The sequence below is a fragment of the Mchenga conophoros genome, linkage group LG11 (genome assembly GCF_057382185.1).
Source record: "Mchenga conophoros isolate Kocher_MC1m ecotype Shallow Benthic linkage group LG11, M_conophoros_male_GT1.1, whole genome shotgun sequence".
In the NCBI taxonomy this organism is placed as follows: domain Eukaryota; kingdom Metazoa; phylum Chordata; class Actinopteri; order Cichliformes; family Cichlidae; genus Mchenga; species Mchenga conophoros.
Genome location: NC_140536.1, coordinates 14,542,280 through 14,556,733, shown reverse-complemented (window position 1 = coordinate 14,556,733; position 14,454 = coordinate 14,542,280). Strand labels below are relative to the sequence as shown.

At 41.3% G+C, this 14,454-nt stretch overlaps 1 protein-coding gene across 2 annotated transcripts in view; it reads right to left on the bottom strand.

Moving 5' to 3' along the window:
* Window positions 1-11,091, bottom strand: part of rbms3 (RNA binding motif, single stranded interacting protein) — a 123,139-nt gene extending 112,048 nt beyond the window's left edge. The window contains exon 1 of one of the 2 annotated variants that reach the window (XM_085291070.1): window positions 9,826-11,091. In XM_085291070.1, coding sequence (XP_085147196.1) covers window positions 9,826-9,900 — 75 coding nt within the window. In that variant the 5' untranslated portion in view covers window positions 9,901-11,091. The remainder of the gene's footprint in view (window positions 1-9,825) is intronic. The other variant, XM_085291069.1, reaches the window with a different exon arrangement.
* Between the last annotated feature and the right edge of the window lie 3,363 nt (window positions 11,092-14,454).

Genomic DNA, 14,454 nt, shown 5'->3' with positions numbered 1-14,454 from the left:
ACCACTGCTACATCTTTAACAAAATGCAATGACTCATAACTATGTATGGAATTTTACAGGGGGAAATTCTCCTCTGAACAGCCAGCACTATCCTGAAACCGCATGAGATAGAAAGAGATGAGGGGCAATTTGGGGGGGGGGAGAGAGACAAAAAAGGGAGATGTAAAGAAGGAAGTGCCAAAGAACACCACATGGGGAAAATCCCATAGGCCCATCTTTCAATTATCTATCTGGTCCCTAGTGTAGAGATCACACATCCACCAATGCACAAACCTACCCTGCTGCATTTCCATCGGGGAGCACACACAGTAAATGGAAAACATGATTAAGAAAACCAAACCCCGATATTGATTATAAGATTATATGCACACCATACATGCAAATAATGTCTGTTTGTTATAGAGTTATATTCTTAACTACAGTCCTGACCAAAAATGCACTTTTTCATACAAAGTATTTTAATGAAATCTGATTGTGTTTATCAACAAAAACAGCACAATGATCACAACTGAATGTTTTGCTTCATAGATTCAATGTGTATTTCGTAGTATATTTTGTGGTTCTACTGGCAAACAAGAAGTGGCAACTAAAAACTATTTTCTTAGCCGAAAATACAAATAATTAGAGGAAAAGTTTTACATGTGCAGCGATATATAGAGAGAGCTCAAGATGAGCAACGCAGACTGGAGTTCTGCACAAATCTGAAAGTTTATCATAAAAAAAAAAAACAAACAAACATTGTTGGTCATTACATTTATTATATTTATGAGTCCAACAATTTTGGCCAGTTTTCCAAAAATGCATTTATCTCACACACAGTTGTTAAGTTGAAGGCTTCTGCCAACTTACATAAAATCCTAGATATATAATCAGTTGTACTGAGAATCACAGGACGCTTCTAAATCAGAAGCCAGACTGATTAAACAATATCACAAGGGAGTGCTCTTGTACTGAATGTACAGCTGTGATTTGATCATAGGCAGGAGGATGTAGGTTGAATGCCAAAGAGAACCACAACTGTGCTGTAAGTTTCATAATGTTTTGTGAAATACAAAAAAATTATAATTTGAATGATTTTCTTGCTTTGACATGAAAACAGGAAGAATAACCAATTTCAGATAGCTAGAAAAATCTTTTAATGTGTTATTTGTCAGATGTTCCTGCATGCAACTTTTAAGGATACTGAATATGTTGCAGTGTTTTAAGCTTTTCCCATTCATCTTATGCCAAGGCATACAAATGATCTTGAATTAGCAAAGTAGCAGCACCCTAATATGTTAGTTGTGGCTAAAGTACTAGGTACCATGTCCTCCCTCCGACAGCACCTCTGAAGCATTAGATCCCCATATAAATTTTGTTGAGGTTGCAGATCTCCCTCTTCTTTTCCAGATGAAGCAATGAAGCCACAACACTGTACTTTACTTGGTCTTCAAAATAAAAGTTAATATTTCTACTTCTGAGACTAAGCCAAGTTAGTTTGCAGTTCAAAGTCATGCTGTTATTGCTCTCCTCCAATTTGTGCAGGTTGGCTGAAGGTTTACACCAAAGTGTCCAGGATTCTTTCATAACTCACTTTTTTTTCCCCATTAGCAGTTTTTAAGGTCTTAAACTTTTCACCTCAGAAATGATGGTGATCATATTTCCACCAAATGTACTTTAGGGGCACTGATGTAATGCCTCTTGACCAGTCAACTAAATGCTCTACAAGAATCTTTAAAACACAACACATGGTATTATTTTAGCTCTGACTGAAACACTTGGCATTTGACTGACCACTGCAAAAACTGAAATTCTTTCTATGAAAAACAAAATTATGTTAACCAAAGTATTTAAAAGTTTTCCTTTTTACACATCATATTTCTTAGCCTTCCATCTGTTCACAAACCGTTAAGGATTATTAACATTCTGTATTTACAGTAGGTTTCTAGGCCACAAGCCATAAAATGCAAATCTGGAGCTGTCCCACTGTAATTTGTGAAGACCTGAACAGTATCTACCATCTCTACAAACTAGATCAGGCTCATGGCCAGGGGCCATAGTCTGTACACTGAATCACACACACACACACACACACACTTAAAATAGCTAACAGCTAGAGGTTGTGCTCTGTGTCTCTCCCTTTTCACCTCACCAATAAAGTCTTTGTCAGGCACTTAGCGGTGTTCTAAAAGGAAGCAAAGTGACGGCCAGAGCTGTTCGTCTCAAAGAGTTGTAATATCAGTGCGAGTCTTGGACATTTCTTAAGCCCTCAGTGTTTTAGTTTCTGCTTCCTGCAAGTAAATTTAACTCGGAACATTTTTCCCCCCCAAAAAAAAAAAAAAAAAAAATCTGTGGACTGGAATTATGTTTGATGCCAGACAATATTATTATTCTATCAGGAAGTGTTGGGGACTGTTGGAGCCTTCAGTAATTTCCGTTGTGTAACCGTTAGAGGTAGAGGGCTCTGACAGGAGCTTTTAAGAGGCAGAGAATCCATTAGACAAGGGTCGCTACAAAGTGGCCAACTATTAAAAATGCAGCAGCACCATTATTCCCTGACTGAGCCTGCAACTCCTGTCTCCTTCACAGCGTCGCTCTTTATTTCCCTTTGGATCGTTATCTCTTCTTTTTCTTCTTTTGAATTCTTTTTGCTACAGCCATCTGTTCTCTTTTTGATATGTCTCCTTCACATCCCTTTTTTGCCTCTATCCTGCCTTCTCCTTCCCTCCTGCACATATTTTTCTATTACAAAACTGGCAGGGGTGAGCTTCTCTCACCCCTCTGTGCATGAGCTGACCCACTGAAGCTTTTTCATTCCTATTTAACATAGTAAGGCAATGGTCAGCAACCACTACTGTACTGGGACAAGAATAGAACAGCCCACGGAGAATAATAAATGGACATATATGGGTGGTTAGGAGAGTCCCTTTTAAGCAGTAAAAACTACCCAGGCCCAGCAAACTGAACAGATGGTAGGAGAGAGGAAAGGGGAGAGAGAGAGCCCAGAACACAGTGGGATAGGGGCTGGAAAAGCGAGAGAGAGGGAAAAAAAAAAAAAAAAAAAAAAAAGGAGGGAGAGTAGAAGGCGGCAACATAAGGCCATTCTCTCTTCTCTTCATTGGCATGCGATGCTATGGAGATCAGAGTTGAAATCTAAACAGAATAGCTGGGTCTTTAAACAACATGCACATAATAATACTGCCGGTTGTAAAACTACAACTGATGCAGGCAGGCAGATGTGTGAGAAGAAACAGGGCATGAGCAGAATGCATGCAAGGCTATAAAGCTTATACCCTCTGTTTACTTTGCACACTAAACACACACTTTTCAGCGTCTCTGTGTGTGTGAGATGTGTGCTGCATAATTTATGGCGGCTGTTTCTGCTAAGACGAAGTACTTTATATTTGACAAGAGGAGGAACAGAAGCTCGGGAGGAGACGAGGAAAGAAGGGGGAAGGTTATGTGAAATGGATGATGGGTGAATGAGTTAATCAAATTTTTAATGTTCTCTTTGTGTTTACACAATGCAGGGTGTTTTAATGACAGCGAGCTAAGCCGAAAAGAGGTCAGGCATGTTTTGTGTGCTCCGTTTCCCTCCTTCCTTTATGAGGTTTACTCATCACAACAAAGCCAACTACTGACCACATTTATCTAACGCATAATGGGGAGTAATTGAATGTGAAAAGCTCATTTTTGAAGGGACAAAATATTCTATTTAGATGTCCAGGCATGTCCGCATGTGTCATTACTTTGATATCAACTAAATGCTGTTTCTCATTATCCTAATTAAAGCTCCTTGTGTGCCGCTGAGCATATTAGCACACTGATCTGCAGCAAACTAATGATTAGCTGGTTGATAATATGACTTTTTTTTCCTGTTAGCCTCTCTTATCTCCCTCTTAGTGATTATCATCAAAGATTCACATCCTCAGTCAATCATCACCACAAGCTGCAAAGATTAAAATTTAAAAAAAAAAAAAAAAAATGAATAGCTGCTATAGTTAGAGAGGCATGATGGATAAAGATCAAAGTTCACTAGCAAATTCATGCATACGGAGACAAAAATCATTTGCGTAGTCAAACAGCTATACACGAAAAAGATGAGCAAAATGAAAACATTGGGGAGCTGAGAAAGACTCGAAAGTTTCTGCATTTTAACTGAAGACAAGCAAGAGTGCTGGCTTATATTTGGAAGTGTGCAGGTAAAAAGTTAGGTCCATAAATTGTTGGAATGCACAATTATTTTGTGGTTTTGCTTCTGCACACCACCAAAGACTCACAATTAACTGAACAATGAATGACAATCAGTTTCGTGGGCAGAAGAAGCCTGCCATTTAACAATTATCATAGATAGCTGGCTAATGCATTCGATCTTAAGGACTGGAGACTAAAAGAGAAAAAAAAAAACTAAAATCTAAATTTACTTGCAACACGAGAAGCGAATGATGGGAAGACTGATATGGACAAGGACAGAAACAATGATATGCTTTGGATGATGAACTGTCAAAGATGGTGGAGACAGTGTTATGGGGCATTGACATGTATAGCTGCCAGTTGAACCAGGCCACTAACTGTATACTGGTAACTGATGATAGCAAACGGGGCTGCACTCTCGTGTTCAGCCAAATATTGCAAAAATAATAGAACACTGTAAATATAAAAGGACTGGTTGTTATATAGCGCTTTCCTACTCTACTGCATACAAGCCTCAGTCACCCATTCATGCAAGCACTTTTTTCTATGCCTAAGTGTTTTCTATCCAATAATTAGACTCTGATGAAGGCATCAGGATGAACTTGTTCAGTCTTGCCTAAGGATACCAGACATTAAACCACCAACCTCCCGAATAATAGACGACCTTCTCTACCTCCTGAGCCAGATCGAGCAGTACAAATAATGACCCAAAGCATTCTGCAAAAGCAACCCAAGAGTTTCTCAAGGTAAAGGAAATGGGATATTGTTCAATGGCCAAGTCAGTCGCCTGATCTCAACCCAACAGGGCATGCTTTTCTACTATTAAATCCAAAACTGAAGGGAAAAAGACAAGCAGCAACTGCAGGTGGATGCATTAAAAGGCCTTGCAGCATATTAAGGGAGGAAACAGACAATTTGGTGATATCTGTGGGTTCTAGACTTCAGGCAGTCATTGTCTGGAAAGGATTTTCATCCAAGTATTAGAAAGAATCTTACTTTTAAAATGATATTAGTTTGTTGAGTTTCTTTTGAGCCTCTAAAATTGGGGCCTGTGTGTAAAAATGGGTGTAATTCCTCAAAGGTTGATGTAAACTATTTGAATTAAAGCTGAAAGCCTGCACTTCATCTTGATTGATTTAAGAAATCCTTGCCTTTCTCCATCAGGTTATAGAGCTAATTTAATATTGTTACACTGTAACAGATTAAAAGGTATGTAACACGAAGTTAAGAAAATTTGCCTTGTCAAAACTAAAAGTCGTGTGTCATGAATGCCATGTTTCCTCTTCTCAAACAGGAGAGATGTCAGTTTGTTGTTTTTGCTAAATTTGCAGTGACACCACCACAACCTAAGGAAAACACACAGGAAATTACAGCAATAATAACAAGCTAAAATACTTTGCACATTTTGTTAGGGATTTTTGCAGTCTTCATTTCTTTAAAAAAAAAAAAAAAAAATCCTTTCATTAAATAATTGTAACTATTAAGCAATACAACAAGCATAGAAAATAAAGCAAATGAAACCAGCTCACAAGCGCAATCAGAAAAATCCAAAACATTGCTCATATTCAAGAATGGCAGATTTGAGCTTTAGTCCCTCCAGCAGCAGCAGCAGCAGCAACAACACACACACACACACACAGGTTAAATTTTAACAAATCACACAGAATCTAACAGTGCAGCTGCACTTGTGCATTAACCCTCACCCTGATCCCCTCACACCCTCTTACAGCCATGATTAAGGGCCACTGGGCTCACGCAAGAGGCCATGCTATCACTCCCCACACCCTGCTAATGTACACCAACTGTACCTATAGCCCATTATGGAAGCAGAGCAAGAGTAAATTTCCGTTTAACAGCCATCATCTGCCCCGTTGTTAGTTTAAGCCAGCCATTTCATAACTGCCTCTATGTGAAGGTGGTGCATGTGTGTTAATGACAGTGAGGAAGTGTGTAGGTTTAAAGACTAGTACTGCAGGGCAGCGAAGGCAAACTTCATGTGTACACACACACACACACACACACACACACGCGCGCGCAATTGATTTTCAGAAAGGGAGAAGCTCCTCTTGCTGGAATCAAGATTAATAAGAGGCCCATCAGATCAGTTAGCAAAAGTAGGAGGGAAAAAAAAAAAAAAAAGAGGGGAAGAAACGGAAAAAGATATCTGTAAATTAGGAGAAAGTAACGAAGAGAGCACACAATACATACTACACATACTACCAGTTTAGTCTCTCTGCACACAAAGGAAAGAAGCCAGAAAAATACCTGCACGGCTACATTTCCACCCAACAATCCTCTACCCCTGCCCGATATAAGTCAGAGTAGAAGAGCCGATCCAACACAAGGCTTTTGTCAAGGTCCATATAGACTCATAACTAAGCCTGAACTTCTATGGAGAGTTAGACGTGCGGGCACGCACACTCTAAGGAGACTGTTCTTCTGGGACATGGGGGGCTTTAATGACAGCAAGCTGCACTGAAAAGGGGTCAGCCACGGGGGGGGGGGACGACTCATTGTTCAGAGGCCACACACACACACACACACACACACACACACACACACACACACACACAGAGAGAGAGTCACTTTACCTCACACAGGATAACACGCCCACACTTATCCACACAAAAGTGAGCAAATAAATTCAGTTCACGCTCATACATGAATTGACAAAGTTGCAGGCTCATGTACAGTCACGGATACTGGTTTTATTTGTCTATGAATGCATACGTGAACACACACCCTTTCAGCTGTGCTTGCAGTGCGAGTGTACTCTGGGGTAGGAAGGATCCAATTTGATATGACCTTGAGAGCAGAGAGAGGTCTGGTGGAAGAGAGGGATGGAGTGTGAGGAATGAAGTGATGGTTTCAGTCAGATGCCTGTTGCAAATACTTGTGAGAAATGAGATGACCTTGAACTGACTGAGATAAATAATAGAACAAGCCACAGCAGTGTGACACAGTGACATCTGTACACGTAAAACGGGCATGCATCAAGTGTTGAAGTTAATCTAACCTACGTGTTCATGCAGCATAGTACGGTGTAATAAAGCAACAAATCACAGTCAGTTTTATTTTGATGGCTCCAGATTTACAGATATGCTAGATATCGGCACAGAATTTAAAAAGTAATCTTTTAAGTTCAACGTGAATTTTCTTCAATCATAACAACAAGCGTAAATGCACAGCATTTAAACACAAAATGAACACTGTCAAAAACTCATTCTGACAAAAAAAAAAAAAAAGGTTTGTTAAGATGATAAATTCAATAATTTGTTCCCCCCCATCCGGTTTAAGAAAAAAAATAAACAAGAGTGCCAAGAGACAATTACCATCTATAGCCTTTAAGTTTCTTCCATTAAAAGGAAAATTAAAAACAACATGTTTCATATTCTCTACTAGCAGACGTGAATTTTCTGGTGCAAATTAGCAAACAGAAAGGCGCGCTTATCATTGAAGACGTTTATTACAAGCAAATCACAGATGTGCATTAACAAACAGTTCTCAGCTTCTGTTTGTTCGTCTTGAGCACGCTCTTAAAAACATCAGACAGATCCCAGATGTGAATGTGTGCAGCACTGAGATCAGCAGATAAGTGGGTAATGTCGACACGCTGCAAATACAATCTGCATGTGTCATCTGTAAACGCATCCCTTAATTAAACAGGAAAAAAATCTTAGACTTCATATGGTGAAGCCAAATAGCTGCTAAAACTGGAAGTATTGAAGCCTTGGACTACAATACCTTTTAGTCATTGTGAGATGACCCTTTTCTTAGAGTTCATGTGCCCAACATGTGAACATGAACAAAATCTACCCATCCCTGCATTAGTATACTGATCAACCAGATAATTCAAAGTTGATACTTTGGCTAGTTAAGACATGTTTTGGTTGATCAGTTTCAGTTATACAGAGCCTCAAAAAGTTTAATTGTTTAGTGGACTCCACCAGCTTTGAGCTGTATAGTAATTGTCCACAACTTGTTGCAGTGAGGCATGCAATATAAAAGTTAACGAGCAGTGAAAAAAGTCTTCCATGTGGAACCATTTCAATTTACAAAATGAAAGCAGACCAACACGCACTTGTGATCTTTGAGACGCAAGAGAAACACTAGAAAATTTTTAAAGTCTCTATTCTTTGTGGTCAATATTTTGTGCTCAAATGGACACTTGCACTTTTGCTTTTTATTTTGTTAGTAAGAGAGTCATTTGGGTATTTTAAGGTAAATCCTCTATAACCTGCATCAAGACTTCTCTAGATGCTTACTGAGAATGAGCGCAGGAAAGCGGTAATTGGGAGGGTAATTCGACCAACAGCGTCTGGAACTCCACATAAACGTGTTGCTGTTGGCCTGCAATCGCACCGTGCAGTTTTTGCTTGGCTCACAGTTCAACATATTTTTAACAGCCGAGCAATAATTTTCTTACCTGTTCTTCCCACACTCTGTCCACCAGTAACATGATCTCTCTATTCTCATAGCATTCTACTCCCACACTTTTTCATTGCCTCTCTCACCATCGCTCTTGCCCACTGACATGTACATATTTACTAAATATTGCAGCAAACCTGCCAACTCCTCATATTTACTATCATGACAAAAGAAAGAAAAAAAAAAAAAAAGACAGTCGCACACACACACACACACACACACACACACACACACACGAATCAGAGCAGACAGAGGGAATGGCGGGTGATATGATGCAGGAGCTATCGATCAGGCCCTTCGTAACCCATTTTCTGCCTTCTCGGTGGTAGAAGAACCAGTACATGTCAGTGCGTGCATGTGTGAACTGAATTTATCAAGATGCTCTGTGTATGCATTCTATGCGAGCATGAGAATACTGGGATCAAACTGACAAAGCGGAGGGAAAAAATAAATAAACTGAGCTTGTTTTTCTGCATTCTAGGTAATCCGAGAAGTAAATCAGGTTCCATCAATCATTTCTACAACATATCATAATGGGTGAGTTGCATGGACTAGGGACTGCCAGAGAAGGGAGGGGTACAGGGTGGAGTTCTCAGGGTGGTGGGGGTTGGGGGACAAAGTAGGGGGGAATATAAGGATTGAGGGAAGGATGGGCCTCCTGCCCTGAACTTGAACTTGGAGCTGGTGGGGTCAGAGAAGGGAGGAGAGGGTCAAGCACTCAGCGCAGCTGGAAAAGGAAAAAAAATCCAGTTGAGTGACATCAATATCTCCCAGCTTAAAGGCAGATGGGGGAACAAGGGACAGAGTGCTATTTAGCACGCTCTGTTCCAAGACAATCCCAGCATATATACACTGATGCTCGTTTTACCGTCATTCAGTGTTTGCTGGTTTTGTAAAACACAGGCAAGAATGATCGCCTGAGATATGCCACAATCACTCTTTGGATCCTGATGCACAGACTTAGGAACGTGACCCAGCAAAGGTGTGTGTGTGTGTGTGTGTGTGTGTGTGTGGGGGGGGGGGGGGGGGGGGGGGGGGCAACAACTTCGACACTCTGGACTGATTCACACTGGTTAGGAAAGATTTAAAGAGATACAAGATATGGAAGGCGAAACTTTAACAGGGGAGTTGAAGAGTGCAATTTTGCAACAGTTTTAAGACGACGTGCTGATCTACATTTGCAACACAGAAACGCAATAAGTCAAACCTTGCTGACCATCTTACCTTGGTCTGGAGATAGTGGGGGTAGTAGTAGGTGTAGTGGGGGTACATTGGCTGCTGTTCCAAACGTTTTCCCATGTAGCTGGAATCCAGTTGAAGGTCCTGGAGGCTGATCACTTCCGAGGGGATGGCCTGAATTCTTTAAATGACTGCTTCCAAGAGTGGGGGATGAAGAGAGAACGCTCTCCTCTCACTGGTGAAGGTGATACACGCGCAGAAGGAGGAATGGATAGAAGAACAGATAGTGCTTGAGATTTTAGTCCGTCTACTTGTCTGAGAGCTCAAAGGGAATCTCACAGAACCATTCCTTGCGTGGGTCTGGAAAGAGATTCCGGAGTGGCAGCAGAAAGAGGTTTGGGGAGAAGGAGGTGTGGAGTGAGGAAAGGAAGATATGAAAGGATAGCAGAAATACGGGAAACAATAGAGGGAATTGAAAAGCCTGACTGAGAGGGGGGGGGAAAGCAGAGGGAAGAAGAAGAGGATGATAAGGAGGAGGAGGGATGAACGGCTGGGTTTCGGTTGCCGGTTCCCTGCACACTCCGCTCTAAAAATTTGACTCACTCTTCTTCTGTGCTGCCCTGAACATGCCCCTTAATTTGCTTTCCAGTGTCTTTCTCTTGTCTCTCTCCAGCTCTCTCTCTCTCTTCCTGTGTATCCGTTTCCCTGTCTCGTTCTTCCTCCCCCTCTTGTGTACCAGACGAGACCCTGATCCCTCTGGGAGCTCGGCTGTATCCTGGAGAACACACGCTGTCCTCTTCTCTATCCTTAAAAGACAGGGAAATCAGCGATGAACTCACACATGGATGTGGAGCTGGGGAGAAAAGAGGAGGAGGAGGAAGAGGAGGCGGAGGCGGAGGAGGAGAGAGGGTGGTCTAGAGCTGAAGCTGTGACTGCCTTTTTTTTTCCTCACTCCCTCCCTCTTTTGTTAAGCTCCGGGGATAGATAGGTAGATACTGCTGAAGCCCGGCGTGGAGGATGAGCAAAAAGAAAAAGCCGTGGTGAAAACTCCTCTAGCTGAGGAAGAAGCAGATGGCGTTATCCAGACGTGCACTCACACAGAGGAAAATCCCTTCTGATCCACAAGGTGCCCCCTCCAACTCTCTTCTCTTCCCCTCTCTTTCTTCTCAAGCTCACTCCCTGACGGCTTGCTTCCCACTGCGCCTGGCAGCCGTCACTGTGTGTGTGTGTGTGTGTGGTGGAAGTGGTGGCGGCAACAGCGGTGGTGGAGGTGGTGGTGTGTGCGTGCGGTATGTGTGTGACTGTGCATGTAACTGAGAGGGGAGTGTGTTTGTGTGGCTGTTGGCGTCTGCTCCACTGTGCGTGCTGAGGCATAGAGGGGCTCGGCTCAGCGCAGCTATGCTCCTCCCTCGCTCTCTCTCTTCCTCTCGCTGTCTGGCTCTCTCGCCCTCTGTGTTTATGATGGAACTATAGAACAGTGGGAGTGGCTGGTCCTGCCCTCTTCCAAGCCCTTGTGAGTGTGTTTGTGCTAAATAGAATGAGAAAAAGAAAGACCGATAAGGGCTGCTCAGCTTGAAAGGTGGAGGTGGGTGGCGGTGTGAGCTGGAGTGAAGAGTGCAACGAGGATACATAAAGAATATTTGGAAAACAGAGGACCCCCTGCTGGCACCCTACAGGTGCAGCAACAATTGAGCAGCAAAATGGTCATTTTTCACTACATGTACGTGATTAATTAATGCCATCCTGGTTTAAACAGACTGTTGAGATTATCTAATATAACCAGCAGAGATAAATTAATACATAAAAGCTTATAAGCTTAAAACAGTCCCTTCCAAACTGCACAGGATGCCTTGCTGCACACAGCAATGCTACTTTCACACATGTCAGCAAAAGGGCCCGACATGGAGGGTGTATGTAGTTCAGTGGTTGTATGGCACAGTGACCCACTGACACAGTGCTGCCTGTTATGTGATGTAACCAGGTTTAAGTAGTGCTCTTACATAAGCAAAGTGAGCCATGCATGAAAAGGCTGCTCTGCCCTCTGACTACAGCTCTCTGTGAGAAAGAAAGATACAAGGGTTGGCAGACAATGCACTGCAGTGGAAAGAGGGGGCACAAGAACAGAAAGCATAAATGAAAACTCTTAGATAAGAGCTTCATTTCTTGTGGGCAATTAAACTACTTTACAGCCTGTGATGCAAAAACACATTAATATTGTGGGCTCCTCTAAGAGCCATTTGTCACTATGCCTACATGTACATTAATTTTTTCATACCACTCTCCACAGGTTTGAGTGAGTCGTGCAAGTTATAAGCAAGTCGAGCTAATCTGGTGAGTAGAGAAGTCATTGCTCTGGTCAGTTAACTCAAATAACATTCGGCCGGTCTACCTTAGTTTACACTCACTGTAGTCATAAAAAGTCACATTTTCAGCAAAAACCAAACTGTAACAACTATACTGAGTTTTGCTCTGAAATTCTAATATAACTTTATTCTTTGAACATCTTTTGAAGATGAAACCGTTTTCCTACATAACAGCTTCTGACCATATAAGGTTTTCATAATAGCAGCAATACTGGTCAGGACAAACCAGTTAAGCAAAACTGGATAACCAAAATTATATTTTTCACCTTAAAAATATACTGTAGCATCTCCCTCTCTGGTTTAAAGGGAAACTTCACGTACTTTACTAAAACTGACTGTTGAACTATTCCCATTGTCACAGAGTATTTTTTGGCAGTAGTGGTAAAGACAGCAACACTTGTCTCTACTACTACTACTAACATAATGTTTGAGAAACATGGCTCTCGACCAAAGACTATGAAAGTGAAATGGTCCTTGAAATTACTAAATATTATTGACCAAACCAATCCCTGTTTCGTTGTTTTCCCCATAGTTCACAAAAGTGGAAAACCCAAGAGGAGAAAATGATGTTTATGCTCCTGCTTTTCTTCACCTTAAGGATACCCGTGGCCTTAGATACTCAATATTTACAAGTCGAATGGGTGGTAGAGCCTTCAGATTCCAGGCCTCTCTTTGTGGAACCAGCTTCCAGTTTGGATTTGGAAGACAGACACCATCTCTACTTTTAAGAATCTTGAGGTAACTGGTTGATATGTGGTGCTGTAAGTCACCCTGAAACAAACTGTTGTGTTGGGCTGTTTAACGTCAAAATTGTGAAGACACGTGCATTCATGCAGTTTTCCCCTGCAACAGACTGGTGATAGAGTGGCTAAAGGCTGGTGCACCATGCTTCTTGCCTAAATAAGGACATGCTACAAAAAGAAATGGACAAACAAGGACTGTTTTTTCTACGCCTAACATTCAGACACACTCATTGTTCGTATGCATCAGGAGTAATTGAGTTCAGCATCTTGCGCTAGGATACTTCGACATGCAGAGTAAAGATGCCAAGAATCTACCCACTGCCCTTAGCAGCAGACCTGCAACATTTATGTACAGACATCTTCAGGGGATGAACATAAACACTGCTCCATATATAAGAGATGGGTAAAAAATTCTATACCACTGATAACGATGATCTTTACAGCCTTTTGTGGACCAAGCACACTCAGGTCAGAGTTTATGCACTTCTGAACCCGGAGAACTTTATAATTCTGACTTTTGGATGAACTATTCTCTTGTGTCCCGTGTCCAAAATGCAGGAATTAGAGACCACTGTAGTGTTAGAACTCAGTTTATTGTCCTCTTTTAGCTCTTACTACAGAGAAGGTACAAAATATGAGTTCTTACTGACATAGGTGTAGTGTAATTGGTACAGATTTAATTGTAGGGTGACTGGTTGAACACACTGATGCAGCTCCAGCAGCCACTGCCAACATATTACCCATGTTAACAAAAGCTCTTAACACAGTCCTTAAAAATGGAAGAAAAACACAACAAATTTAATGTCCAAGGTTTGTGGAGTGTGTATACAATAAATGAAATGAAGGGCAACTTTGACCCAGTATGAAATATTCTAAATCTTCACTACCAATTCCACGTAACTCCCCTATAGTCATCCACCACACAGGGAAGCAACATAGAAAGAAAACAGAGGGTGAAACTGGATAACGAGGAAATAAAAGAAGAGGTTATGCTGCATCACCAACTGCTGGCCAGCTATAACATCCAATTTCTCTCAGCAACGCAAAAACAAACATTAAAAAGGTAACAAACCTTTTTAATGTTTCCAGGGAATTTCCCCAGTGGGTATTTACCACCAGGTAGTCCTCAGAACCGCTTGGTCAAATAAAGCTGTTATTAGGATCTAACTGGGTTTTCAAGAGTTAATTGAGGAAAATCTTACCTTAGCACTGATGTGTGAATGCAGGTCTGAGTCAAAGTGTGCAACACAGTTCTAACCTTTCATCGTGCCCGTAGGCAAGCCTGAATTCAGCACTGTAAATCCCTTTCATCTGCCTTGTTAACCATTTGACAAATTGAGCTTGTTTACTCTGCTTCTGAAACAAATGTGTCATCAGGAGTGCATACATTTATTTCAATACAATAAGAGTGTTAGGTAATCAAAATAACTTGATCTTTACAATTGTGTTTTTGTGCAAATGTAGGTGATGTTTAAGAATTGTTTTTGCATGGTTTAGTCTTCAAATTTGCTTATATACTGTCAACCACTTAGTTTTAGACTATATTTCTTCTAAAGAACCTGTGATTA